The 27,815-nt window shown below is 41.9% G+C and overlaps 3 protein-coding genes and 1 non-coding gene across 4 annotated transcripts; 2 read left to right on the plus strand and 2 right to left on the minus strand.

Annotated features, from left to right (window-relative positions):
* Nucleotides 1-1,993: 1,993 nt before the first annotated feature.
* LOC133965462 (zinc finger protein 16-like) lies at nucleotides 1,994-3,666 on the minus strand. Its single transcript, XM_062400035.1, has 2 exons — nucleotides 3,365-3,666; nucleotides 1,994-3,272 (listed from the first exon to the last, which is right to left on the minus strand). Exons 1-2 carry the CDS (start codon nucleotides 3,534-3,536, stop codon nucleotides 2,584-2,586), a joined length of 861 nt encoding a protein of 286 aa, XP_062256019.1. The 5' UTR covers nucleotides 3,537-3,666; the 3' UTR covers nucleotides 1,994-2,583.
* Nucleotides 3,667-5,580: 1,914 nt separating this feature from the next.
* Nucleotides 5,581-9,276, minus strand: tpi1b (triosephosphate isomerase 1b). Its single transcript, XM_062400047.1, has 7 exons — nucleotides 9,055-9,276; nucleotides 6,914-7,037; nucleotides 6,637-6,721; nucleotides 6,364-6,496; nucleotides 6,120-6,205; nucleotides 5,931-6,018; nucleotides 5,581-5,844 (listed from the first exon to the last, which is right to left on the minus strand). Exons 1-7 carry the CDS (start codon nucleotides 9,161-9,163, stop codon nucleotides 5,726-5,728), a joined length of 744 nt encoding a protein of 247 aa, XP_062256031.1. The 5' UTR covers nucleotides 9,164-9,276; the 3' UTR covers nucleotides 5,581-5,725.
* Nucleotides 9,277-10,941: 1,665 nt separating this feature from the next.
* On the plus strand, nucleotides 10,942-10,997 carry LOC133965646 (U7 small nuclear RNA). Its single transcript, XR_009923889.1, has one exon. It is a non-coding gene; the product is annotated as a U7 small nuclear RNA (small nuclear RNA).
* Nucleotides 10,998-12,651: 1,654 nt separating this feature from the next.
* Nucleotides 12,652-27,553, plus strand: lpcat3 (lysophosphatidylcholine acyltransferase 3). The gene is made up of 13 exons (XM_062399992.1): nucleotides 12,652-12,774; nucleotides 16,127-16,234; nucleotides 18,083-18,189; nucleotides 18,720-18,813; nucleotides 19,074-19,111; nucleotides 21,224-21,402; nucleotides 21,563-21,671; nucleotides 21,788-21,874; nucleotides 22,196-22,359; nucleotides 24,118-24,265; nucleotides 24,486-24,641; nucleotides 25,775-25,918; nucleotides 25,997-27,553. Exons 1-12 carry the CDS (start codon nucleotides 12,690-12,692, stop codon nucleotides 25,892-25,894), a joined length of 1,395 nt encoding a protein of 464 aa, XP_062255976.1. The 5' UTR covers nucleotides 12,652-12,689; the 3' UTR covers nucleotides 25,895-25,918; nucleotides 25,997-27,553.
* The last annotated feature ends 262 nt before the right edge of the window (nucleotides 27,554-27,815 follow it).

Raw genomic sequence — 27,815 nt, forward strand, 5'->3', positions numbered from 1 at the left:
ACATGAGGAAATATCCTCGGGTCAAGAAACTAAACCCCAAATAGCCCCTGAAATCTGTGCCAACAATTTGTGGGTGAAGCTGCACAGTAAGACTAGAAGGCCCAATAAATAAAAACAAACCAATCCAGAGGTGATGTGGTTTGAATAGATCCTGTCAATGAGGGTCCTGCCAATAAACCTTCGAGTCGCCAGAGAGTTTTGAATCAGCTGATTTATGGTATTGATATAGTAATGTAGTGACAAGACAAACCAAACACTGGGTATTCATTAGATGAGAAGAAAGAGCGAGAGAGGCCTTGAGCCACTGACTTAATGGGAAGCACATTTCTCTTTTTGGAGAATTGGAAACCTTTGGAAACAACAGAGACGGTGCAGTGTCATTTCTAAAGTCACATCGTGTCTCTTCAAACCTTCTTTGTTCAGTGCATTGTTTGGTCAGAGCACCACTGCTTCAGTTTACACACATGATGTGGAGCTAAGCCCCGGCACACTACTCAGCTTTATTTTAATCCACACTTTGGATTTCAAAGATATATTGTGTGATGCAGTTAATTGTCTGCTCTGCACATTTGACCGAAGAGTTCTACCGCACGGAGCAGCTCCACGTACACGAGTGCTCTCAGAGAATCTCTCCAGTGAGTGAGAGCAGCCTGAAACACTAACACAGCTCAACAAGATGTTTCACAGAGTTACGAGGAGCGAATCAAGTGGAGGGTCCAGACACTAATGCTCAGTCGTTATCAGGAAGTCAAGTAAACGATACGAGTGTGACCACAAGACATGGTTTGTGCTGTGTGATTCACAACAGCTTCCCCTGAAGTACAGATCCCAGTGTCAGCCCTGAATATAAAGTAACGCTTCGTAATGGCAGCGCATAGGGGGGGGGGGGGGGCGCAGTGTGTGTTTCTTCTGTGCTGAATGCACCATGTGACCAAAAGTATGTGGACACCTGCAACAAGTTCTTTTTGGAAGTCTCAGTCCAAATTCATGGGCATTCATCTGCTTCCACTGACCGTGAAATTTACAAACACCGTCTAAAGTATCATTGTACACTGTGGTAATATTCCATTTTCACAGAAGATACTTTGTCAGCAAAGGAAAATCACTGGTATAAGTTATTGAATATTTTGTTTTAATGAGGGCTCCATTGTTTTCAAGTGTCGCACTAAGCTCAGTAAACCAGTTTAATATAATTAAGTTATATTCATGAACTTTTACCATGAACACATTTCAAAATATCTTCCGTCCACATACTATTGGACTTTGGTCTGTAAACTTCAGTCAAGAGCACAAACAGCTTATGACCAACCCAATTATCAAAGTTAAAAAGAATTCTTAGGGATTTGTTGGACCGGTGTTTTTGGCTCTTTGCTCCTTCAACCACCAGTCAGTCGCCATCTTACTCATAAACCCTGAACTTCCAGTCCTAGCAAAGCAGAGTATTATTATTATTATTATTATTATAGTCAGTAGTATTAGGGGCCTAAGGTTTTTCTCCCACAATAAATCAAAAAAGAAAAAGAAAAAAATATGGTCAAATATAAACAATAAAAATGTGGTTTTAATTCCCTTTGAGGAGAATGTTATGTAAAAAACACTCTGAGGTTAAAGCTCTTAAATGCCACAGACTCATCAGTGGATCATCACAAACTTCAACTTTGCAGCTAAATATAATGATTCATACCCACAGGCGTTCATTTAAAATTCCAGTGGTGGTCCCAAAGTTTCAAAAGGCCCCAAATATGCGAAGCGGAATTGTTATGGAAATTAGTTTATGACACTTTCATACAAACACTACATAAGACCAAGTGCTTAACATAATAAAGTAATATCCAGCCCTTCTGGAAATACCAGAGGTTTAAGAGAAATGTATAATTTCATGTAAATAAGAAGGGAACAAAGACAGAAAATGAACTCTTCTCACACAAGAAATAAAGAAATCCACACGCCATTTTAATATTTAATTCTAAATTAAATATTAAATTTTAAATAATCTTTGGTTGTATCCTGGAGGCTGGTCTTTCATTTAATAATCTATTATTATTACTATTCAAATGAAGGAATTAGTGTTCATATGGTGACATCACTTTCATGTTCTGTATTATTTCCATTGTTCGGGGCTTCAGGCTGAAGAAGCAGCGGCTCAGTACCTTGGACACTAGGACTAATTCTGATTGATGAGAAATTATGAATGAAATTCTGCTACTGCCACCTACTGGTGAAAAGTACCACTTCCCTAACACCCCTGCAGTAGAGAGCAGAATACAATAACACAAATACACTAACTAATATTTAAGGTAGCAATACATTATTTATTATAAATTGACCATTATTTAAAAAAAACATCATATAGTGGAGTCCACTCAATTTATTCATGGATAATTTAATAGTCACTATCTCAAGGCTTCATGAGGTCCAAGCACATTTAACAACATAATTCACAAACCAACATAGAAAACTGACATTTCATTCTTTCTTTGAATCCATTGGGAGTGTGACACTTAAATGGTGGATGAGCAATGTACAGTGACATCGTCTCTAATCTGTTGGACAAGTGTGCTTCCATTGTCCAGCTGCACGGGGTCATACAGGCACATTGTCCCTCTTGTGAACGCTCCTCGTGTGTCTGCCCAGAGACTCCATCCACTTGAAGGATTTACCGCAGAAGTTACACACAAACTGTTTCCCCTCGGTGTGGATGGTCTGGTGTCTGTTCAGGGCGCTCGTCGTGATGAAGGTCTTCCTGCAGATCTCACACCTGTACGGCCTCTCGCCCGTGTGCGTCCGGATGTGAGCCGCCAGGTGCGAGCAGTTGCTGAAGCGTTTCTCGCACACGGAGCAGCAGTAGGGTTTGTCTTTGCCCTCGTCCCCGCTGCCATTGTTGTGGAGGTGGTGGTGCAGGTGCAGGTGGTGGTAGGGGTGGAAGGGTAAGGCGTGGTCCTGCAGGCCGGCTTTGAGGCTGGCAGGGGACGAGATGAAATCTTTGATGTCTGACTCCAGGCCGTCCAGCTGCTCCTCGTCGTGAGCTATCCAGAAATCTCTGTGGCCCCTGTGCTGCTCCTTCTTCACCTGCGAGGGCTCTGGGTGCTCCTGCTCCGGGCTGCGACCCCCGTCCTCCTCGCAGGCATGGGCCTCAGGGGCCTCCTCTGCAGGGGATGACTGATGGTGCTGCTCAGGAGGAGGAGGAGGAGGAGGAGGGGGGGAGGTTGGAGGATGGTGGTGATGGGTGTGCTGCTGCAGCTGGGCTGAGAGGCATCTGTCCTCCACAGGCTCTGAGAGGAGAGAAACACACAGAACCACATCACGAACATGAACCCGAATGGAAACCTGCACGAGCTGGAGTTAGAATCCAGTGGAGACCAACCTGACTTCAGAAGCTTCAGCTGCATCCTCAGTCGACTGATCTCCAGGTCTTTCGAGCGAGAAATCTCCTCTTTGTACTCGTATATTGTTTTCTCCACAGCTCCGAATATCTCGTCCGCGGCCGCCGCCAGCCTCTCGCTGAGGAAAACTTTCAGGGACATCATCAAGGACATTTTCTGTGGGGAATTCACAGCTTTTGAACCGCGCGTCGGGACGTGATCGTGCGGGTCCGCGGACGTCACGCTTCGCTTGTAAACACGGACATGAGTCTGAGCCACTGTCAGAGGTTCGGTGACATGGAACAACCGCCCCCTGCTGGACTGGAGGGGGAAAGGGCAGAATCAGAATTAGGAACATTTATAGATCGTCGTCGGAAATTATTTTTAGATGCGAATGCTCAGACCAAGAGTATAAGAAGAATGTGCAAAATAAATAGAAAAAAAAGTAGCATGTAAACCATATGCTTTACCCTACTATCTGTCCAAATATCTATCTATATATCTACATATCCATGCAAAATCCATACCTTTAAGAATATCCATACTATCCAGAGCCAATCCAATCCCAGCTGACATTGGTCGAATTATTTATTGAATTTATTGTTTAAAGGGATAGTTCACCCAATAATGAACATTCACTCGTCATCTGCTCACCATTGGCATGGAGGGGTGGATTAGGTGTTTTGGTCCACAAACATTTTTGGTATTTTAGCCAAATCCAATGAAATTGAAGTTAATGGCAAACAAATCTTCAAACATATTAAAAACCATAAAATGCCTCCATACTGCTCCTGTGGTGTCGTCCGAGTGTCTTTAAGCCCCGACAGACAAATTCGAAGCGAGTACATTTGCACCATGTTTTTTAATGTAAGCAGGAGGCGGATAACAGAGGACATTTAGGCTAAAAAGATAGTGTCCATGACACCGTGCATAGGTTATAAGTGAATTTTCGTTTTAAGGGGGAGTATTCTTACTACCCATTTAGAACATACTAATCAAGGAATCAAATCTGGTGTTCCAGGTTGGTGGGTAACATCTCTGCTTTGCTTCGGCCTGTTGAAGTTTGCTGCATGTCCCCCCCCCTGTTTGATTAAATTCAGTGAACAGATACATGGATCCCAGACCGCCTTCAAGCATGGTTCTGAATGATCAGATCCGTGGACACATTGTGGTGGGATGAGACCCATATACAGTCTGGTTAAGACCTGTACTCTGCGCTGACCTTTTGTGATTGGATTACTCAGGACGGATGTTAATACCAGGTCTGAAAAGGATATCAGTTTACGGTGTGTGCCCCTGCTAATTAATTAATAGAAATTCCAGAACATGTTTTAATGAGAACACACACAGATTAGAATTCCCAGTGTTCTTTTGCTGTTATTTTACAGTCCAATACACATGACTGTCTGTACAGCTGTATAATTGGAAAAGGCTTCAGAACTCTCCCCTGACACATGAATCTTGTGACGGCACTGTGTCCGTTTTAGCTCAGCGCCGGGATAAAAATAGCAGTGAAATGTTTCTCTGCATGGCATTGTCTTGTAATGAGATACTCTCTTGGTCTTCCTGAGAGTACCACCGGGATTACTTATCGCGTCTGTACGAAAACACAGCAGCCTGAAGGGCAGGTTGTGACATTGACTGTTATAAGGGCAAGCATATATTCTGTGAAATGTAAGGAATAATTCAAGGGTTCATGGGAAAGTCATAGGATACAGTAGAAGAAAAACAAGAGACAACACACTGAAACAGTCTCTAAACCATTTATTATAACGTTTCCTTACAACCATCCCACCCTCAAACCCATCGGCCATGACACAATATGACTACATGTAATGGAAACCTCCCTCTTGGCGAAACAGCCAATGAGAGAGCGGATCATGCGTGTCTACAGGGAGGTAAAAGCCACAGAAGAACATCATAATTACACAAAAGAGACGCAACTAATTTTTTTAAGACAATAATAAATCTGATTGACAAGAGCTGTGACACTATTTACACAAAAGAAGTTGGTAAACTTTCAAGTAAAGGTGTGGAACGCTCATCCACCTCAAGGTGCAAGTGTCACTCTTTACAGCTTGAGCACTTGGTGTGGAAGTTAGTAAGCGCACACAGGCTATTCTCAGTGGTCTTAACTAATTTCAGTGCAATACAGTGTATGTGTCAACATGTCCCTTTTCTCCAGGACAAGATTTACCCAAGCCAGATAAAAACAAAGGGGGGGAATGACACTGTTACACAGAATACTTTGAATAAAGAGGGGAACATGACTAAGTGCTGAGCGTGAGGGATGATGGAACTGGATCATCTGAATGGAGCTGGCCTCTGATCTGGACATGGTCACACTGCAGTTTCCAGGTTTCTTATGCCTTGGCGTTGATGATTTCGATGAACTCGGGCTTGAGGGAGGCTCCGCCGACGAGGAAACCGTCCACGTCCTTTTGGGAGGCGAGCTCTTTGCAGGTAGCACCGGTCACAGAACCTGAGAAGAAGAGCACAGCCTCGTGAGAAGACAGAAAATACAAAAAAGGTTAATATGATTACTTTCATCTCATCCCTCTGACTGACCTCCATAGATGATCCTCACAGAGTTGGCTACATCCTCAGAAACATTGGTCTTCAGCCACCCCCTCAGTTTTTCATGAACCTCCTGAGCCTGAGGTATAACACAGGAAACAGACACTTTATGACAGGTTCAGGACAAAGAGGCCGCAGTAATCTGAAATGAGGAGATATTCAGTGGATTCTAATATGTACCTGCTGTGGGGAGGCTGTCTTGCCGGTGCCGATGGCCCACACAGGCTCATAAGCAAGCACGACCTTGCTCCAGTCCTTTACATTGTCTGTGGAAGACAAGTGTGATAAGACTTGAATTTGTAAGTTTTAGGTTTTCAAATGCACTCCAGCTTGTACAAACGTCCCCTGAAATATGCATTGCAACATTCAGGGGAATCTCCTGTGCATATGAAACTCTACAGTGGGGTTTTCAGGACTCACGTACCTGCGATGACCTTGGTCTGAGCAAAGACGACCTTCTCGGTGATGCCGGCCTCGCGTTCGTCGAGCTTCTCTCCAATGCAGGCGATCACACAGAGTCCACTCTCCAGAGCGTGGGCCGTCTTCTGACCAATGAGCTGCAGAACAAAGGATGCAGTGAGGAATCTTTTTATCAAACTTTCTCATGTAAGGATTCAACCCACACAATATAGAACTGCTGCTGTCTCCTAAAGATAATTCAAATTGAATGTACTAGATAAAAATTATCCAGTGTTACCTCGTCACTCTCTCCGAACACGTGGCGCCTCTCGGAGTGTCCCAGGATCACCCAGTTCACGCCACAGTCCTTGATCATCGCAGGGCTGGAACAGATAATAATAACAATCGTATAATAAACCCATAACAATCTAATCTACTCCATCTGGACACAAGATTTTAATTTTCATATGATTGAATATACCAGTGCATTTTTCAAGTGACTGTGGAGCAACTTTTTAGCATTTTCAGCTTCATTCATCCATCTTTAATTTTCCTCTATCGTAGACGTGACATACCTGATCTCCCCAGTGAAGGCACCCTTTGCAACCTTGTAGCAGTTCTGGGCTGCCACGAAGAACTTGGCATCCAGCTTGGTCCTGGCGAAGTCCAGGTAGATGGATGGAGCGCCGCAGACAACATCTATTAACCAAGAGGAACAGAGAAAAGCTTAGGTCACATTTTACAAGACATATTTGACCGGCTTCCTTCACATCAATGATATAAATGTGAAGATATTAGCTGTACATACTGAAGAGTTCAGAGTAGCCAGTAATTATCAATGTGTGAAGGCTGAACAGAATCATTCTTCATTTCAAATCTTTTACGTCTCGGCAGCATTCACTTTAAGACAAGGGAAATGCAACCAAACTAACTATGACACTAAATCCCTTATATTTCTTGTATTTTCCTAAAACGTTAATTTTGGTCATCCAATTTCCATAAAGGTGAAACCACATGTTCAGAAGCTGAATGATATCAAAAGGTGGGTGGGGTTACAGGCCTTGCTTAAAGACACTTCAGCAGGATGCCAAAATGTGTGTGCTTTAACACTGACCGATCAGTGAGCAACTGGACGTGTAACATATATATCCATCTCCCCCACAGCGCTACAACACCGTGTAGATTTAAGAAACTAATTCAGTCCAGACTTTCCTCTAGTGATATTTACAGGGAGAATTGTTAATCGAACCGAATGCTGAGGGCTAAACATGAACAAGGGAAACAGGAAACTGGTATTGATCCCAAACTGCTTCTTCCCATCAGTAGCAAACGTTGCAGCAACACTAAAATCCCACCACGGGCAACCAAATGTGTCAATTAACATGTTTCCCTACTGCTTCTACCACGTCAATATTAAGAAACTCCTGCTGTAGCTTTTAAAATAGATTCATGTTGCTCTGTATGTGAATACAGTGGGAACACTGCATGTGCAAATATGATATTATCAAACTCAACACCAGCCAAGTTTGCAGGGGTCAAGCACAGAGAAGCAAAGTTAAGACACTGACATTCACAATGTAACCATATCTTTGGGGTTAGGGGAGTCTATATTAAACACCCCTCGTTATTATTGGTTTGGTAAAGGTCATCTCCCCCCTCGGCCAGGCTCGGACCCCTCTGCATTAAAGGTCCTAGTTCAACCTCTAAAGGTCACTGACATGGCTGCATTCTACAGAAGTCAAGCAAAAGTCATGAGCCAGAGTCCAGAAGGCCAAGTACCAGAGTTTAAATACCCTCCATGAGAACTTTGACCATAAAGCTCAGAGGGGAAAATCCTAATTTGGTTTCAGTCATACACTGTTGGGTGGTGTGTGGGGGGGTCGTGGATACATGTAGCAAGGTCCAAGGATCGGCCGAGCAGAAAGATAGTCTGCTTGTGTGCAGCTCGGGCCTGTTGAGGCCATATGCACAACACTGGAGTTGCATAACACCAATTTGCAGGAGAAGCACAACTGGTCTGATCACAAAGGAAACGGGCCCAGACACATTGAACGTCTCCCTGCGCGTGTGTGTGCGTGCACAGTATCATGCAATGGGAAAAAAAGCAGAAGTGTGTTAAATCAGCTGCAGGATCGTGAATGTGTGTGTGTGTGGGCGTGTGTGTGTGTGTGTGTGTGTTCAGGCTGCAGGAAGCAGACAGCAACAGGGTAAATGTCGGCTGCTGCATTCAAGGAGTGTCGGATAAATGGAAGAGGAGAGGAATGCAGATGAAACCCTGTTTCAAACCTCTGTGGATGCTAAGTGTTAACATCTGAAGTCTCCTGACACACTGTCTCGAAAACATGAATTAAAAACCACTGAAGTCAGGCCCACGTTAGCTTCGTGGAGCAGCAGTGTGCAGGTGGATGAGTGGAGACTTGAACGCATCCTGGCTGGTCTACGTGCAGACGAGAACGCAGCTCAACCGTCGACATTAGCGAAAATCGCATCATCCGTATTCACGAAATCCTGCGCATCTGTGGTCTAGTGTCACTTCACAATGGATGTAGCCTTGAACGGCGTTAAATGGAGGAGGTGGACGCTAACGGTGTCGTTGGCCTTTTGAATGTCAGACTAATGAAAGAGGCTAAAGGAAGCTAACACATGCTTATAGTGATATTGATAAATCGGGAGGTTTTAGTGTTCAGACGATGGGATTTGTTCTGGATACACGTACCGACATTGGCGTCCACCTTGGCCGCGTTCATGGTGTCGATGAGCTCCCCCAGGCTCTTCTTGTCGCCGTTCAGCTTCCAGTTTCCACCGACGAAGAACTTCCTGCCCATGTTTAAGGTTGTTGTGTGTTTCTTTAACAAAACTGGAGAATTAAAAAGGGTAGCGACGGTTCACCGGGTGACGATTCGACAAGGGGCGAGAAAAGCGGTCGTGAGAGAGCAGCTGAGGGTTTTTATGAACACGGAGAAGTTGACCCCTCCTCTCATTCAGCTCGATTGGCTCGTGACGGCACGCCCGTGAACGCATCTCCCCATTTGAGGAAGGGGAGCGAGCGAAATGGCGTGCTGCGTTCAAAGACATTTTGCAGACTGCAGAGGCCAATGTGTACCATGGATGTGCACTGGCAGAACTGTATATTTTCTATCAAGACACGATTAGATGAGATAAGATAGAATGAGTTGAGTCAAGATAAGATAAATTAAGTCAGGATAAGATAAGATTATTAAGAAATTCACAATCGACACAACAGCACAAGAAAGGGGAAAATGTAGAAAGAGTAATAATACTACTGATAATATAAATACTACATACAATTAAAAAGGGGACACTGTTGTTTACATTTTTTTTTTGCAATATTTAAAAAGGGATCAAAGTTGTTTCATTTTGAAAGGTCTCCCCCACGAGTCACATAAGCCAAATCAAATAAAAGTATCACTAATTTAGAGTATAGGGGCTTTCGGAACAGCACATATCGCCACCAAGGTCCAACAGACCCCTAATGAAACCACATCTATATTCACTAGATCCAGATTTTTGTTTGGATCTGCACCAAAGTTCACACACATCAGTCCCCTAAACACATGTGAATCCTTTGGCTCTATCACTTTGGTTCCTATCTACAATATCATACAATCCGAGTAGCTTTATCTTTATGGAAATAAACAACTAACTATATGTCAAACCTTGGAACTCAGACTGCATGATGATCTAGGCTTCCTGTGGCACTGTGCAACTATTTTAGACTCTAAAAGTAAAGTAAACGAAGACATGAATACATTTCGATCATCTTGTAGAACTTGCTACTGCTCTAAAATCTTGTTCTCTTCAAATCCGGCTATAGCTTTTAGGTATAACTGTGTTTAGTTGGTGTGAAAAACTATTATATTACTATCATAGATATCACTATATCTGTTTACTTTTGAACCATTGGATAGATTTACAAAATATATATTACTCTTTATTGTTTGTCACTTTATTGTTAACTGTTTGGCCCATGACTTTTGTTTTCCAATGATCTAAATGGGCATGGACACATACACAAACAGAACCTTCTCTGTGAAGGTCAAAAGAACAGATATATTGTGCAATTCATTCATCGTTGACTGATCTTGAATTTAATCAAATGCACCCACAATAATTAAAAATAAAACAAAAGGGGGTTTGTTTGAAAATGAAAATGTTGCCTAACGTTCAATTCTTGAATTGCACTGGCGACAACAAGAATAAGAACCATTTTAACCCATTTATCGGTAAAGGTTGACTTCACCCAGTATGACAGCGACCTGTGTCTGAAGATGAGTTTGATTGGCTGAGACGGCAGAAGCCCGGCCTCTCTTTCTGCTGTCTGGATGAGTAAGGAGCCCTTTGATTGGATGATATTCAGTCTCGCTTTGCATACCCTGCATGCACTGGGAAAGACAAAAGTTTGTTTTAACGTGATAAAGTTTCAAAGATGTAAACTCAAGTTCTTCATTTATTAACATTGCTGTTTCGTTATCTTTTTTTATTCCCTTTTGCCTTCCTTAATTCCACATTTCGACATTGTGGCACCGGAACAGAAAGGTAGGTAGTGACAGTACTATACTGCACGGCTGACGGCAAATCACCAGGATAATTTGCTCTTTTGCTATTTTTCTAGAAGGTTTCTCTTAAAGAGAAGCCCGTTGTTCTTGTCTACAGTCAAATCTTTCTAGTCACATCCAAATCACTTCACAACAAATGGATGAAGAGGTCATTCTGTATGATAGACTGGGCTCAACTATCGAAAGCTTACTCTCAAAACATAAATCTATATATTAAGATTTGGTAAGACCTTTCGTGAATTAGCATTGAACATATTATTAGTGTTATTGAAGATGAGGTAACTGCTGCAGATTCATACAAGACAATGTAGTCCCTCATTATTAGTCCTACACAATGATTCTACACAACTGTTTCATAATCATACAACGGTTTATGTGCAATATCACATCTTGCAACAAGGTAAGACTCAACTATAGTTTACAAATAAATGGTGTGAAAAGTACATTTTGTTCATTTCAAATGTGGAAGAGATGTGAAGTCACAGTCCAAGGAATATTAACACAAGTGCAAGGGAATAAAGTAAATAAACAGTGTCACATATTTTTAAATAATACATTGACATCCTGTTTCTGTAAGCTAAAATTATTTTTCATTCTAAACACTTTTTTGACACATTTTTTATATGAGTACAAATATTATATTTTAATATGCTTATATGTTTAACGTTAAGAATATAAAGGGGTAGACAGGAACACAACAGACTGATGAGTTGGGGGAATGAATAGGAACGTCAAATAAAGGTAAAGTTAGAAAGGTAGTTAAAGTGATTTTTGATTCTTTTGTATAAATTTGGGGAGAATTTAGGATGCTTGAATAATAGTATATTTTGTCACAACGTATATATTGTACTTTAGGTAAAGAACTTTAGGTAAAAAACATGTATTTGAATTTCTGTCTGTATTAAAATGCAGTTGTTGCTTTAGATTTGTTTATTAAAGCAGGTTATTTCTACTAGACTTGTTTTGACATGTACACAGTCGACTGCATGTCATCCACTCGATTGACTATTATGTTGGTCAAACTTATTAAGTTTTTAATTTTATCAACTTAACAGTTTATTATGGAAAGGGTCAGAAACGAAGTGCTATACCTGCATGTCACCATACGGGGGCAAACTCCCCCCACACGGCCAGGTGTGTGGGTCTGCTTCCAGGCAGTGGAGGGTTGATGGTTGAACTTCATGGTGTCTGCAACTCTACGTCACAGTTCTGGATGCGTTGCGGCAGATACGTGTCAGCCCATATATGCCAGCCACATGCAGGGAAACACTTAGAAACATACCAAAAAATCACATATAATAATAAGAGACCGTTTAACTTTGCCGGGGTTTTAACTACAGTGTGTGTGTTTTTGTGTGCTCGTTTTTGTTGCCTTTTTTGATATCTTTTTCATTATAAACAGTCAGATTAATACAATTCAAGAGATCTCAACCTGGTTTAAATCAAACAAAACATATTTTCTGAGCTGGTTGAAGTTATTCATAAGCTGGCTATGGATAAGGTTTATGGTTTATGGTCAAGGTTATGGTCAAAGGTAAAGATGAGCTTATAGTGAGGCTGTACAGAATAAAGGGGATTAAATGCACACAAGGATACGTGTGAGTGTATGTGTGAGAGAGAGAGAGAGAGAGAGAGGGGGGGGGGGGAGAGAGAGAGAGAGAGAGAGAGAGAGAGAGAGAGAGAGAGAGCATGCGCTTGCGTGCGTGCGTGCGTGCCCGTGAGTCAGTAGAGTTCACTAAACCATCGCGAAGAGACGTTTCCGCCCACAAGAAAGATGGCGGCTCCCTTGATGGAGAAGCTGGCGGACTCCCTAGGTTCCCCGGAGCCAGCGGTTCGACTCATTTTATCTATTTTAATCGGTGAGTGTCTCCTCCCCGGGATCGGGTATGATGTTGGGCAGCCGAGGGGACTCCGGGCCGGGTCACCGGGGCCACAGCTCCCGCTGCCGAGCGCAACTGTCATCGCTAACATGACGCTCAGTCAGGTACCGAGTGAGAGATGTAGCATCAGGCTGAAACGCTGCTGTGTTGCTCCTGCTGTTTTGAACAGTAGCAGACTTGTGTTGCAGGAAAGCTACTGATCGATTTCCAAACCGCGGTGGAACATTCGCCTCACAGCCTCATCGGTGAAGTTCTCTGGTGTGAGAAGCTCCCGCAGCGGCTGAAGTGAGGCTGGTGAGCCGGTGTGAAGCTGCTGCTGCTCGGCTAGTTCTCAGCGAGGTGCTGCTGACAGATACACACAGAACGTGTCTGCCGTGTTTTTCATCAGCTTCCCACTTGTTGGACCAGCTAACTAACTATTCAACCAAGTTAGCAAGAAGTATGACACAACTGTGTGTTAGCAAAGTGCTACCAGTGTGATGACAGGGGCAGTGTAGCTGCAGGATTAGCTAAACAACATGAGAGTAGTGCTGGTTAATAGTCCTCCTGTTGTTGGCTGAGTACAAAGCTCTGACATGTTGCAGAATGAGCTCATGCTGTCAAACTATGTTCCCCCCCCTCCATTCATTGAGGGCGGGGGGGGAGATATTAGCGTTCTCTGGGGTCTTTCCTCACAGAGCTTTGTTTTTATTTGAAGGTTCTGCTGCTTCACCACATCAATCTGCAACACGTTGCCCCACTCCAGGGTGGGAACTTCAGGGTTGAGTGTGTGGATGTGGATGTGGGGGGGAGGGCGTCCTCCACGCTGTCCTCTCTGAACTTTGCTCTGACACATGGCCACGTCTATTTTTCTCTCTGTGCAGACCCACACAGCACAACACAATGGATTGAACAAGGCCATTCAGATCAGACTTTGGTTTGTGTCACAGCCTTCAGCGCTCCAGTCGGCCCGGTGCATGCTCTTTGTCCCACTGTAGATGTGCTTTTGCGTAATATTGCAATCGTATAGTAACTTGTCTACATCCGTGGCTGACTGAACTGCTTGCGCCATCATATCCTCTGCTATACGAAGATTCTCACAAACTGGATCTGGTTAGGCAGCTGCTGTGCAAGAGCAGCTACATGGAAACGCACTGGGTGGGACCTGGCCGCATATGTATTTTTCAAAAAAAATAAAACTAATTGGGCCATATCAGCCACAGAGCAGTTTCACAAGAAGCCTGCAAGTTTCTACATCCTAGTGTCTCAGAAGCTTTGTCTGAGCAGCTTTATTTGTTTTGAAAACTTTTTATTTTAGAGAAGGGTCCTGTCATTAATCTGTACCCCAATAATTTTTACCTTAAACCTCTTTGAAGGGAGGAGAAGATACACACACCCAAGAGTTCCTATTATAGGAATTCTGTCATACAATCCTCAATTTTTACGTTATTGCACCAGAGAATATTTGTGGCAGCAGGAGGATAGTGTATGTGGGGTTGACTCAAAACAAACTCCAGTGTCCCTTGACCAACCTGATAAAGCAACTTTCAATAATGTGGCTCATTGATTGGTCCTAAGTATTTGAACAACAATGGAGATCTCTGGCTCGGAGTAATAAACTGAATCTCCCTTTTATTACAGCTACACTACTTCTTATTAAGTTCAATTCATTATCTATTTATCCTCTGAAGTAAACCAACAGGAGCAGACAGGGAACTGTGTGTTACTTTTAAACACATTAAGCCACGTCTTCGTTGCGGTGGTTCCTGAGAAGATGCTAACCCTGATATCCACTAACCTTTAGTTCCTTGTTTGTTAGTGGAAGTACAAAGTTGAAAGGTCTTTCTCACTCAGTCAGAAACAGCTGATTCAAATGTTGGACTGTCTTTCTCCTCCGTCATTTTATTATCACATTCACACACTCACTTGAAATAATCACAGCTATTAACTCTTGCGTCACAGTTCTGACAAATGTATTTCTTAATGAAGCATTTTGAAAGATGAGTTTTTGTTTCAGGTGTTTACTACGAATGCTAATCAACAAGCTCTGCCTCCTGTTTGCGAGTATCCCAACGGTGGAACTCACCTGAGAGAAGAGCCTGCACCAGAGGCAGCCCTAGAGAGGCCATGATGAGATCAGCGTAGATCTAAGGGGGGGGCTCACACTGAGTGAGCAGGGGCTGCACTATGAATTTGGTGGCCCTTAACAAGATTTTTTTCCGCAGCTGCAAAAGGCGAAGATACATGCTGACATTGGAGGACGGTGTAGCTAACCCTAACCCATACAGATGGTCTTGTTGCAGCGACGGATGTTGTCAAAAATTTCAATTGCATCCCTGCAAAGATTTTACTTTAGATTATCAATATTTTGATTCAGGCATGTTTATTTACCACACAACAAATACATTTTTAAACATATATCCATTATGCATAACTATTATGCCCAAAGTACGATTTAACCTCTAAACCATTGGTTGATTTTACATTTCATATTTATCAAAACAATAAATAAAAACACAAAATGAATGTAGCAATAAACTTTAGTAGCATAAGCAAACCCATAAAGCTTGCCTTTAAAAATTCCATATTATGCTTGAAATCTTACTCATGAGCTTGCCAAAAAATAGCAAGAAATCTATCTTGTTCTACTTAAAAGAGTTTTAATAAAAAATGTAACATTAAAAATAAGTTGCACCATTGATCTCATAAGAGGGTGGTGCTACACAATAAAACATTGAGATACATGAGAAGCAGGTGAGGAGCTAAAACAGAATCAAGTCACAAGTCTCACTGGACAAGGGCCCACCACCCCAGCAGTGTTAATGCCAGCAGCCAGTTCTGTGAGAGAGGCACGATGGCTGTATGAAAACTTGAGATGGGGAATGTAAGTGGTTGTGACAAACCAAAGTTGTGTAGCTACACGCTGCACGCAAGAAAAAAAGCATAAAAATAATGAATAATGCACTGATTACATAACAACCGATTGTTTGTGGACTGCTAAAAACTGTTTTGACTGGTCCTTCAGTCTCTTTACTTGCTCACTGGTTAATATGAGAGTCAAACTGAACAAAACGATCCTCTTTAATTTGAGAATAATGGTTTGGGCACTGAGTTTATTCTTCCTGTCGTTACACAGACATTATGTTCCTCCTTGAGGGGCCAGGCTTGCACCAACACACACCACACATGCGCACTATGGGGCCTAATGTGTTGGAATGTGTGTCCGCCATGTGTTTTAACCACAAGGTCAGAGTCATTAATACTCTGAGGTGTCAACAGAAACTCAGTCGCTGATCTGAATGCACATACTGTAACGCGTGTTTCCCCCCCCCTCTGTTTTTTTCTCCTGCAGGGTATCCCTGTGCCCTGGTCTACCGGCGGTTCTTGTTCTACCAGTCTTCCACAGTTATTCATTTATTCAACACGCTCTCTGGACTGGCTTTAGCAGCTTTCAACTTCGGTGAGATAAAGGAGATGATTTGTGTTGTGCTGGGGGAAAGTCTGCACAAGTATTGTTCACCTCAAAAACAATAACACCGTTATTTATAGTTGTTTTCATACACTCTACCACATTTAAATAGTTGGGTTAAGATATGTGTCAGGGATTCTTTAAAGCTGCCATGGGGGGGTCTCTTCTAAAGAGGTGATACTTTTAAATGCAGGTCATCAAATGCATCAAATACACGTCTTTCTTCGTAAAACAGTTGACTAGCCATTTTTGTAAAATTCAATTTTACCTGCTATCAGTGGTCTCCTTCTCCCCAGCGTTTAATGGTGCATTGCTGTTTTTCTGATGTATGTGCTGAACTACACCAGCTGAAAAAAAGCTTCTCCATAGTGCTATAGTGCTCAGAACAACCATAGGGCACCTTAAAATGTAAAGGTCACACACTGCTTACATTGTGTGTCAGCAGCAGCTACAAACCCTGAAGCAATTTAATCCAAGCCCAGTGGTTTCACCCACGAGAGGTGAGATAAAATCCTAGTCCCAATTCTTGGCCTTTCTGAGTCAATCCAAGGCCTTAACTTTTAGTTTTGAATCCTAAAAAAATTATTTCATGCTCTTCACTAAAAAGAATGACTTTTGAAATGTTTACTGTGTCAGTATGTTTGATTAAAGAAACAATATATATCATATCTATAACTCTCAAATACGCCTGACATACCCCTAGTGCTCTCAGAATATGTTTGGCTGCTGTCAAACTGATCAAGAGTAACTTTCTTAAAGAAAATGAAGTGTTGACTCTGCTCACATATTTACCCTATTAGCATTTCTTCAAATGTATTAACTCGTCAGCCTCGTTAAAGAACTAATATATTATTGCATGTGTCTGCTTTAACAGAAAACACACTCACTCCATTTAGTTTGAAACACGGTGGCTCAGGGATGTGTTGTTGGAGATCAAGATTTATAATTTGCATGTGGATGAATCATCAACTGTTGTTGGGACATTTCTTGGTGGATGAGGAAGTAGATGTGTTGCTCTTAAGCAGGCGGGCAGACCGGTTGGCCTATAGGAGATTTTGATAACAAATAACAGAACTTTTTCCTGTTCCAACTCATTCATTGTGAGTATGACGCTGTTCATTCCTGTTTCTGATAGTAAACTAAACATCTGTTTTGATTTAGTTTTAAATAAAAATGGAATTCTTTATAGACTTCCTTGGGCTTTGATATTCCAAGTCTTTTTTATTATCAGTTATTTCATAGAAAAAAGATAAATCAATTAATATAAGTTAATATATGATAAAACTAGTTATTATTAGTTATCAGTCCTAATTCAATTTACTGTCACAGAAAGATATGAAACCAACTAAGAGCAACCTTTGAGTTTTGGGTGATTTTTCTTATAACATGATATTGATTATCAAAATAGTTTCCATTTCACTTTCTGTCTCCTCATGTAACAATGAATATTTTATTTGCCACCGTGGCAGCAGTGGTAAGAATGAGAGGATGTCAGGATGGAGCTTCGTCATGGTGGCGGGCTGAACGCAAACTGCTAACATTGATTTCTTTCTCCCTTCTTTATTATGTTGTGGCTGCACTTGGATTTTACAGCAGGTCTGTTGCTTTATCTTTCTCCTTGTGGAATTCTGTTTGCTCCGGCCGTCTTTTGAAAGCTCAGTTCAAGTCGGATGTTTATCATGTCTCTGCTTTTGCCGCCGTGTCACCGTGTCTGCCAATACTGAACTGTGAAGGAGGAGGAAAAGGGCTGTTGTCCTTTTCAGTCCCACAGGTCACACTTGACTGCACTCACCACCTTCCCCAGCCCCTTACCCCCTTCTCTGTCCATCTCTTTCCCAGGCGCTCAGATCTATCACTCCGCAGTATGCATCCTTGTCCAATTCCTGATGCTGAGGCTTATGGGAAGAACAGTAACAGCTGTCCTGAGCAGCTTTACCTTTCAAATGGTGAGGTGTCCTGGTGTCTCTTCTTTCTCGCTCCATCTCCATGCATACATGCTTACTCTGTAGCAATAGCTCTGTGATTGTGCACTGCTAGACTTTTGCCGCAGTGGCTCAGGTAATGCCAGCCAGATCGTCTGCACGGTCTTATTTCTGTGTCTATAGGCTTCTTTGATTTCCTTGTAAATGCCTAAACACTGCTTGTCCAGTGTATTTGAAATGGCCAGTCACAACTAAGGCCAATAATTGTATGACGTAGAAGTCACATGCTTCCTGCAGAAATTGCCCTGCTTGCTTTTTTGTACCCACACACTTAGAGAAACATGGTAAACATAAATCTGCACGCTCTTGATTTTCTTAAAAAAACTTTTCACACATCCTGGGAATTATCATGAGGATTTTCTGTTTTCATTCTTTTCTATTAAATATAGCAGTGGTCAACTTCTACTTATATTTAATGAGGCTGATCTTTTCCATCCGGATGTTTTTAAAGTTTTTTCGTTGTTTTGGGTTTTCCCCTTCTCCTCCTCCTGCAGGTCTACCTGCTTGCAGGTTATTACTACACAGCAACAGAGGAGTATGACATCAAGTGGACTATGCCTCATTGTGTCCTCATGCTGAAGCTCGTCGGTGAGTTGTCTCTAGTTCTCCTTGCACTGCTCTGCTTGTCAAAACCAATTGTTTTCTAAAAAGTAGACATTTTATCATTGTATTGAATTTTTGAATCTTTCTATTGTTTTTGTTCCTCCCCCTGTTCTCCAGTGAATGATTAACACATTGATAAACTACGGACAGGACATCTGCATGCTGTTAGTGTTTATTGAAATGATCATGGCAGCATTAGTAACCCTAACATAGTTTCTGACACCCCTTGCCTTTTCTGATTACAGGGTTGTCATTTGATTACTATGACGGCGGAAAGGAACCAGTGAGTTGGTTGATCTTTCTTGCTTTTGCTTGCTCTAATGTTGGTGAATTTATCCATGTTGTCTGTCTGGGTTTGAGTTTTACTCACATTTAATCTCTGTTAGTTATTTCTGAGCTCTTTTTATATCCTGTCGTATATGTTAAAAATGGGAAGATGGGTTTTGATAGAAAGAACATTCAATCAATTTATGATCACTATGAGCTGCAGGAAGTGGCTACAGTCAGTGACTAAATACAATCAAGGATGCAGGGCTGTGCCTAAACATTGTTATCGCTATTTATGAATGAATCAATTATTTCCCCACAAAATTTTATTTTCTAAACAAAATTGTACAGACTATAAATTATCAGAATAGAAGAAATGACTGGTTACAATTTCCAAAATTGAAGGGTACTGTGGTACTGATTCTTTTTTTTTGTGCGATAACTCAACAATATTAATTTCACTCACCCTAGAATACAAAGAGAAGCATTTGCAATAAAGCAGCATTTTGTTGGCTACAACTCAAACACCAACCATTGTGTATATGTCACCACAAGGTCACTCAAACAAGCAAATGCTTGGTCGTAAAGGAAACAAAAGTGACTCACAGCTCAGGAGAGAGTACATGAATACAGCAGGGAAGCTCAAAAGAAGAACTGGACATCTACACACATCACAACTAACTGAAAGCCGGAGCACTATGGAATCCAAAGCAGCATTGATATAGCAGCAGCCGAACAAAAGGCTTTCTGCGAGAGAGGAGCTGCAGCGATCTTCTCTTTTTTCACAGTCCGTTCAGGCTCTTTGTGTTTGTCTGCTAAAAGCCCAAGAGAGAGGAGAAGTCGACATGATTTAGAACAGCAGGGAAGAAAAATGGGACAAAACAAAAGACATGCTAGCGAAGGTATAACATAATGGGTGGCAAGGATAAAATCATCTCTCAAAATATGTACAATTATATATCACAACATAGTGATACAGTACATTTTAATGGAAATAAAACGTATAAACTGTCACCAGATACCACACAGGCTGGCTTGTTCATTTGTAACACAACCCACAGCGGTAGAAATCGACCAAAGATGTCAAATAGATAGCTAGGTCAGTGTAAACAGAATAGCATCACTACCTCATCCCATTATAAACTTTGTATCATCTCTGTTAAGATCTTTCGATGATGTGCTCTTCTTTCACCCAGTTTGCTTTGGTTTCCAGCTGTAGTTTGGTTTCTTTATACGTTTCAACACATCTGTGGCAGCTGTTAAATTCCACTTCTGTAGCTTTCTCTCGTTCATATTTTAATCAGTATTATTCTGTGTTTTTCATTCTCCTTTCGTTTTCTTGGCACAAACCTACACCAAGGCCGAACATTCCCCATAAATGAATACCACCCTCATAGCTCAGGCCACATTGCAGCTCTCAGCTATGGTGGTAGTTACAGATTTCTCGCCCTTTTGTTACCATTCAGTGCCTGAAAACAGCAGACACCCTTTTCAAACCACATCTAAATCCACTAGATCCGTATTTTTATTTGGATCTGCACCAAATTGCACATATTCGTAAAATCTGTCCCCGTAACATGCCTCATTGTTTTTTTTAATCAAGATCCATGAATTACTTTTTGAGAAATCAATGGAAATGTTGAAAAGCGCCCTACAATTCCTGGATCTGCTCCCTGATCTGGATCTGCACCAAAATCTAATGGGTTCTTCTCTGACCCATACCGGATCCTTCCACCAAGTTTCCTGGTAATCTGTCCAGGAGTTTTTGTGTAATCCTGCTAAATAACAGAAAAGCAAACAGACACAAATGAAAAAACATAATGTCCTTGGCGGAGGTAATGAAGGCCATGGGTCACTCGTCAGTACACAGGTTACAGCCTGCATTGACATACCAGCTAATGAGTATTTAGTTCAGTCATGTTTAGTTTGCAGCCAACTGTACATAGTGGTCAAACGTTTTGTAACTAGATCCACATTGAGCCCATCAGAGTGCTCTTAAAATGTCTTCCCTTCTCCAGTGTCTGTTCCCTTCCCGACTGTCATCCCACCTTGCCATCCCTCCTCTTCCTCTTTGTCTGATCTTCTTTGTGTTTCATCGTCTTTCTCCTCTCACTTCCCTAAATCCCAGTCCCAGCTGAGTGAAGAGCAGAAGAAATCAGCCCTGCCCTCTGTGCCCTCGCTGCTTGAGGTGTGCGGCTTTTCCTACTTCTATGGAGGCTTCCTGGTGGGGCCCCAGTTCACGCTGCGGAGCTACCAGAGGCTGGTGGCGGGGGAGCTCACCGACTGCCCCGGAAAGCCCCCCAACAGGTACAAGAGCCGGAAGATTATGAGCGAAAATGAGCTGAAACCATATCTTTATTACGTCTCTGTGAACAAATTCAGGCGCAGTGTCACAGCCTTGCAGTTAACCTCACCATTATTACCTTCTCTACTCCCAACCTCATCCATCTCTTTCTATATCTTTTAGCGTTATTCCGGCTATGAAGAGGTTCGGTCTGGGTTTCGTCTGCTTGGTGATATATACCATATTTAGTCCCTATTACGCAGAGAGCTACTTTCTAACGGACGAATATGAGGTGAGAAAGACAAATAATCACTGAGTAGTCGGACATCTTCAATGCACGACCAGTCAGGGCATCAGCGTATCTTTTTTCCTCCTTGTCTAAAATGTAAAACGATGTCTTGTCCACAGGCTCAGCCGTTCTGGTATCGCTGCGTGTTTCTTCTGATTTGGGCTAAAGTCATCTTGTACAAATACGTCAGTTGCTGGGTCATAGCGGTAAGTCGTCTCATAAAATGCAAACGTGTGCATGAAATGTGTTTGAAAAAGTTGTGTCTTGATGGCAAACGGCTAAAAGCGATTGATTCGGTGCCTGAAATTAGCTCATTTTTTATGAAACTGCATTTATAGCGATGTATATAGTGTAAATACAGCAATAACACTAAAACTACCACATATCTCTACACCCTCTGATATGTGCTGATGATTACATTTTGTGTGGCACACCCACATCCGCAACATGTACAGTCACAGTTTATCTGCCTCGTGGTGCGATAGGACCCGAGCTAATGATGAAAGTATGTGATTTCTATGTTTCAGGAGGGTATATGTATCCTCTCTGGCCTCGGCTACAATGGCGTCGTGGAGGGCCAGCACCGTTGGGACGCCTGTGCCAACATGAAGGTGTGGCTCTTTGAAACCACGCCGCTTTTCGGAGGAACCATCTCCTCCTTCAACATCAACACGAACGCGTGGGCTGCCAGGTCAGTGTGGAGCCTGAAATCCCGGAGGTTCTCGTATCCAAAGCGTTGGTATTTAAGTGAAGTATTTACCTGGATGGGAAAAATGAGGGCGAAGGCAGGACGGTTCAATCATCACAGCGACGGGAGGCGAACATCCTGGGAGGGGTGTAAAAGTTTTGCAGCTTTCAGGCGCTTACAGTCTCTGACAGTTTTCCAGCAGCAGCTTCATGCATGAAGTTCTTCGCATATGTGGCAGAGTTTTATGGTTACCGCAGTGAGCAAAGCAATTTATTTAACACACAGTTTATTACATGGTCCATTTCTTTTGTATGCACTAGCTACTTAAGCTCACTTTTACTTTCTACTCTGCAGAACTGCATGAGACACAGAGGATGACAGGGTGGGAATTGGTTTTAAAATGGAAAGAAAAGTAGCTCAGATGTAGAATCTCAACAGGTAACTACAACAGGATATTAGACTTTAGTTAAGGACGATATTAAACAGTATTCTGGTCACTGGAGAGTTTTCGGTCCTGAGGCGGATACTAAAACCTTCTCAACGTTTGACCTACGATGAAAAGTCTATTTATAGTCTAGTGTTCCACTTCTGAGATACAGTTCTCTTAGCAGACATTTAAGCAGTTTAGTAATAAACATGTTCAGGTAATGCTATTTTTGTGGTAAATGACTAATAGACAAGAAATAAATCCTCCCTACTTTCTAACTCTTAGTTATCTTTACTTAATCTATTTGATGTTCCGGGAGGGAAATGACTCAGTTTCTGTGATTGCTTGCCAGACTAAGCAACAGCATTGGCATGTCGGCTAAATCTACCATCAACCAGCAAATGTTGATGGAAGCAAGTAAGTGAACCAGAAAACACAAAGGGACAGACAACCAGTGTTCACCATTAACTCAATTAGTCGAGGAGCGTGAAACCATTTATAAAGGAAACTTACGCAGGCGTGCTTTTCTTGTGGTTGTGCATTTACCAGTGACGAGAGCATAAAGCAGTGGTAACCTTAAAGGAAGAGGGCAGATCGCAGCTCACTAACCTATTCCTTCATCTACCCTTGACCCTACCTCATTTGTTCTCTTAAGACCTCAGATACTTTCTGAGTTACTTAGGGATTAACAGGAATCTGATTTCTATAGTGATTTTCTTAGTCAGCCCATTCAAACTCCACTGTGCCAGTAGAAAACCAATCTATGAATAATGATGATAATAATAATCTTGGTTCAAATTGATGTGCCAATGAACACATTCCTGAAATGTTCCTGGCTCAACCTCTCACCCTGTTATCGTCCCCGGGGTGAGGACCGTCTGGGTTATGAGAGGAACCAGAGTACATGAGAATATTTGTATTGCCACATAAGTATCTGTATATCCCTGTGTACTTGTTGTTTAACATTCCAAGACACCGGCTTTCTTTTAGAGAGAGTGCCCTTTCCAACATTTGGTTTCACAAAGTTAAAAAGAGAAATCCTGATGTAACCTTCACATTCTGACGGTAAAAAATGAAACGCTGGTGAAAACCCACTGTGCCTCCTGTAGCCTGGGCCACTGTCGAATTAATGAGCACCTTAGTAGACATGTCAAGTTGAGCTGTTTTTAATAGACCCTCAGTTGCTATGCAACAACAACATTCAGGTAAGTGAGTGCTTGTTGTGACAGTGTAGTCGATTCATTGAGCTTTTTCCCCCAATGTCCAGATATTTAATTGAAGGAAATGTTCCAAATATCTTAATTTTGTTCCTCTTTTCTCTCTTTTTTTTTTAGACATGTCTTTAAGCGGTTAAAGTTCCTGGGAAATAAGACCCTGTCCCATGTGGCCACACTGGTGTTTCTGACGATTTGGCACGGCCTTCACTCCGGATACATCTTGTGCTTCTCCATGGAATTCTTCATCATCACTGTAGAGAGACAGGTACGGAGAGGAGTGACCTCATTTTACTTATTGGTATTTATCTCAGCAGGATATTTATGATTTCACAAGAGACACTCTCTTGTTATTAAACATCATAACAATATGGATCCAATGAACTTTACTGTTGAATGCACTAATTAAATATTGACTGCAGTCACAATTTGGCATAATTTTCTTGCTTTCATATGATTATTATTATGTGTGTGTGTGTGTGTGACAGGCCCTGGCTCTGGTGAGGGACAGTCCCCTGCTGACGAAGCTGGCCAACAGCGCGCTCTACCCTCTCATCTATGTAGTCCAGCAGTTTTTACACTGGCTCTTCATGGGCTACCCCCTAGTGCCATTCTGCCTCTTCACCTATGACAAATGGCTAAAGGTAACTCACAACTCAATAAGTAAAGTCACAGGAAAAATACAGTCTTTTTCACCTGCATCATTAAAGCTGGGGTTGGTAATCCTGGAAAATTGCCCCGCTCGTCAAAGCTTCACCTAAAACACATCTATCCGAACTGCCTGATGACTTTTCCATCACTAACTCAGTATTCACACTTCATTTTCAGCAGGGAATGTTATAATTTCTATTTTCTTCTATGGCATTTATTGATAACATCTTTGAATTGATTAAATATTTTAATGATTTAAAAAAATGAATGGGATTCTAGGATCCCACTTGACTTTCAAAGCTTCCTAATCTGTTTGACGTGCTACAGACTTCATTAAAATGTGACTGTGTGTGTTTAGTTTTAGCTATTTGCCACTAAAGTCAAGGGTTTTAAATCTTTGTAGAGCTTTCTCAGTCATGTGACCACCCACAGTGTGGAGTAGTGCTTTCTTGAGACCAAAAGACAATTCTAAACAGTTCCTGAGTGTACGTGATTATCTGAATATGCACATAACTGGCATCAAGTTGGAGCCACGAGTCTCTTGTGTCTGTGAATGGGATCATCTTACTGATTAAATGTTTGGTGTTTAGGTCTTTCAAACTTAATTGAAAGATAAGCCACCATCAAGCTCCTATAGATTAGAAAGTGGTGACTGACTGGCTCAGATTCCCGTTCCTCAAGCCTGCTCTGTCTTCCTTTGTGTTTGGAGGGTGGTACCATGCTACCGACACGCTTAGCTACTCAAGGTCAAGCTGAAAATATCACTGCTGCTGCCAATGAGCTTCATCTTTCAGGAAAACATCCCTTTTAACCATGTGATGAGAAGTAGTTCTTGTAGTCTAGTGGACTACACATGTGCCACCACTGCTCCATTTCGAGCTTTCATAAAAGGTGCAAGGTCTTTATGCTGATTAATATTGATCATTACCAGCTGCCTCTGTTATAATTGTTTATCTGGTTCACTGATGTTATTTATGCTGACACTAGTGTGAAGACTTGTGTCTGCCTTCATTTTGCAGCTTCAGCAGCAGCTGCAGATTGTAGCAATCGCACACATTTACTTAGAGTGAATGTAAATTACAGTTCATTAATTGTCATTAATTTGATCTTCTCTGTGTTTTTACAGGTGTATTCGTCCATCTATTTCTGTGGTCATGTATTCTTCCTTGTAGCCTATTTAGTCATGCCATACCTCCGCAAGGCACTGGTACCTAGGAAAGAACGGAGCGAGAAGAAGCAGGAATAGAACTTGGTACTAAGACTTGGCATGGTAAGCAAGTGCAAGCCTTCAGTCCGTACTGTTGTGACTCATGACAAGCTGTGAAACCACGTCTGTTTCTTCTTACAGGTCCGTCTGAGGCTAAATATCCACTGAAGGGAACTGTGACTTTTCAAGGAGAAGAACGGAAAATATTTTAAGGCCTTTAGTAATATATATGTCCATGTAAAAATAAATTTCTATATATTTTTGTGTTTTAAATGGGAAGGGTGTTTTTATAAACATTCAAAGAAATGTTTACAGGAAATTACCATCGTGCCACGTGGGGTAATTGTGAGCCAATCAGGGGTGATTTCCTGTTTGTTTATTGTTCTCTCTTGTTGTTCATTTTAAGACATGTGAGACTTGTAGAACCCGAGAGACTTACATGCTGTCGACACAGAATTGCACTCACCAGTCACGGGTTCAGAGTCCGTCACTGACTCCGCTGTGTTTTATGTTTCATTTCCCTGTCTCTCGTCCTGCACCTGCATTTAGCAGCAGCATTCAGCCTCGGCAGGAGGTTGAGCACAGCGCCAGCGTGTGCGGCGCTCTCTCTCGGACTAATACAACGTGCATACAGCTTTTCTGAAAAAGCCACATGATGATGATGATAATAATAACAATAATCAGGGGGGTTATTTTTTGAAAATGGCTGCCAGTGGTTATACAAGCACTGTAAATCTCACACACTCTGTACACTAACACCGACTCAAAATGGCCTTGTAATAATGAATGTTTTACAGAACATATGTCCGGGTTTTAATTTGATTTGTGATGAGAAGAAAACAAAAAAAAAGAATTGATTTTATAGAGTTTTAACAGCTTTTATGAAAAAGAACATTTTTTTATCTTTGGATAAGATTACCTGAACTGGATCCGCATCGTTCTCCTGCCTTTCCTCATGTGATGTTGTGGTTGTTTTTCTTGCCATGCATCCTCGTCTCCCTCACTTCCGACTATGCCTCTCCTCTCGTGTCTCCGCCTCGATTTCAATCAGGCCCTCAGCTCTGAGATGCACAGTTGTTAATCATTTCATAAAAAGACTTACTCACTGCCCGTCATTACAGTTTAATGTTCACACCCTCACCCTGGTTTTTATACATGAGAGGCATAGGCTGTGTTTTGAGTTGAGGAATTGTCTCATTTTGAACTGGAAGAAAAACAAAAAGAAAAAAAAAAATATTGGAGGGGAGGGGAAATAAAAACGACATTTATATTTGAATTCCACAGTTTCACCTGTTCCTCTGCTTCTGACAACAGGGGATGAACAAAAAAAAGAGCAAGTGAAGTAGAAGCATCCCCTCCCTCTGCGGGAATGCTTTCTTGTTTGGGATTGGGGGGGGGGGCCTGGATTGTCTGGAAGCGAGCTGGAGAGCAGCCGGCCCTGCAGCCGTGGCCGTCCCTTCACGGATGCTGACACACGGGGAGGATGAACCTCGCTGTGGCTACAGCCCAGATTTTAGTAATATTTATACATGACATGGTGATGATTAATTAATGTGAACTGCTATTTCAAGAGACTACTTCTTTGCCTTATTCCTACCAAATGTACACAGGAAAAGAAAACTTGGAATTGATAAAAAGGGGGGGAAGTGATTTTTTTCAAATACGCTTTTATAACTTCATTAAAATGCTGCATTTCAAGCAAGGACTCTGGTTGGTGTGTGCATACGTGCATGTGTGTGCATGTGTAGGGATAGCTATTGTGTGTATGAACTTGCTGTGAGGACCATTTTGAGCATAGACCTGATGGAACTAGGACATTTTGGATGGTCCTCACTTTTTTAAAAGCCTGTTTGAGGATTATAAGATTAAGGGTTATCGAGGCAAAAATCGAATAATAAACCAATTACGAAAAGTAAAATAGGATCAAGACTAGAAAGTGAGTCCCAAATCTCAAACATTT

This window comes from Platichthys flesus, chromosome 11 (genome assembly GCF_949316205.1).
Source record: "Platichthys flesus chromosome 11, fPlaFle2.1, whole genome shotgun sequence".
Lineage (NCBI taxonomy): Eukaryota > Metazoa > Chordata > Actinopteri > Pleuronectiformes > Pleuronectidae > Platichthys > Platichthys flesus.

Excerpts from the sequence above, each read along its gene's own strand:
- LOC133965462 (XM_062400035.1), bottom strand. The coding sequence starts at position 3,536 with ATGTCCTTGATGATGTCCCTGAAAGTTTTCCTCAGCGAGAGGCTGGCG. Across the intron at positions 3,273-3,364 it reads GCTGAAGCTTCTGAAGTCAG|AGCCTGTGGAGGACAGATGC; the intron begins GTTGGTCTCCAC and ends CTCTCCTCTCAG.
- tpi1b (XM_062400047.1), bottom strand. The coding sequence starts at position 9,163 with ATGGGCAGGAAGTTCTTCGTCGGTGGAAACTGGAAGCTGAACGGCGAC. Across the intron at positions 6,497-6,636 it reads TGTTCGGAGAGAGTGACGAG|CTCATTGGTCAGAAGACGGC; the intron begins GTAACACTGGAT and ends TTTGTTCTGCAG. Across the intron at positions 5,845-5,930 it reads TGTGAGGATCATCTATGGAG|GTTCTGTGACCGGTGCTACC; the intron begins GTCAGTCAGAGG and ends TCTTCTTCTCAG.
- lpcat3 (XM_062399992.1), top strand. The coding sequence starts at position 12,690 with ATGGCGGCTCCCTTGATGGAGAAGCTGGCGGACTCCCTAGGTTCCCCG. Across the intron at positions 18,814-19,073 it reads CCTCATGCTGAAGCTCGTCG|GGTTGTCATTTGATTACTAT; the intron begins GTGAGTTGTCTC and ends TTCTGATTACAG. Across the intron at positions 21,403-21,562 it reads CCCGGAAAGCCCCCCAACAG|CGTTATTCCGGCTATGAAGA; the intron begins GTACAAGAGCCG and ends TATATCTTTTAG.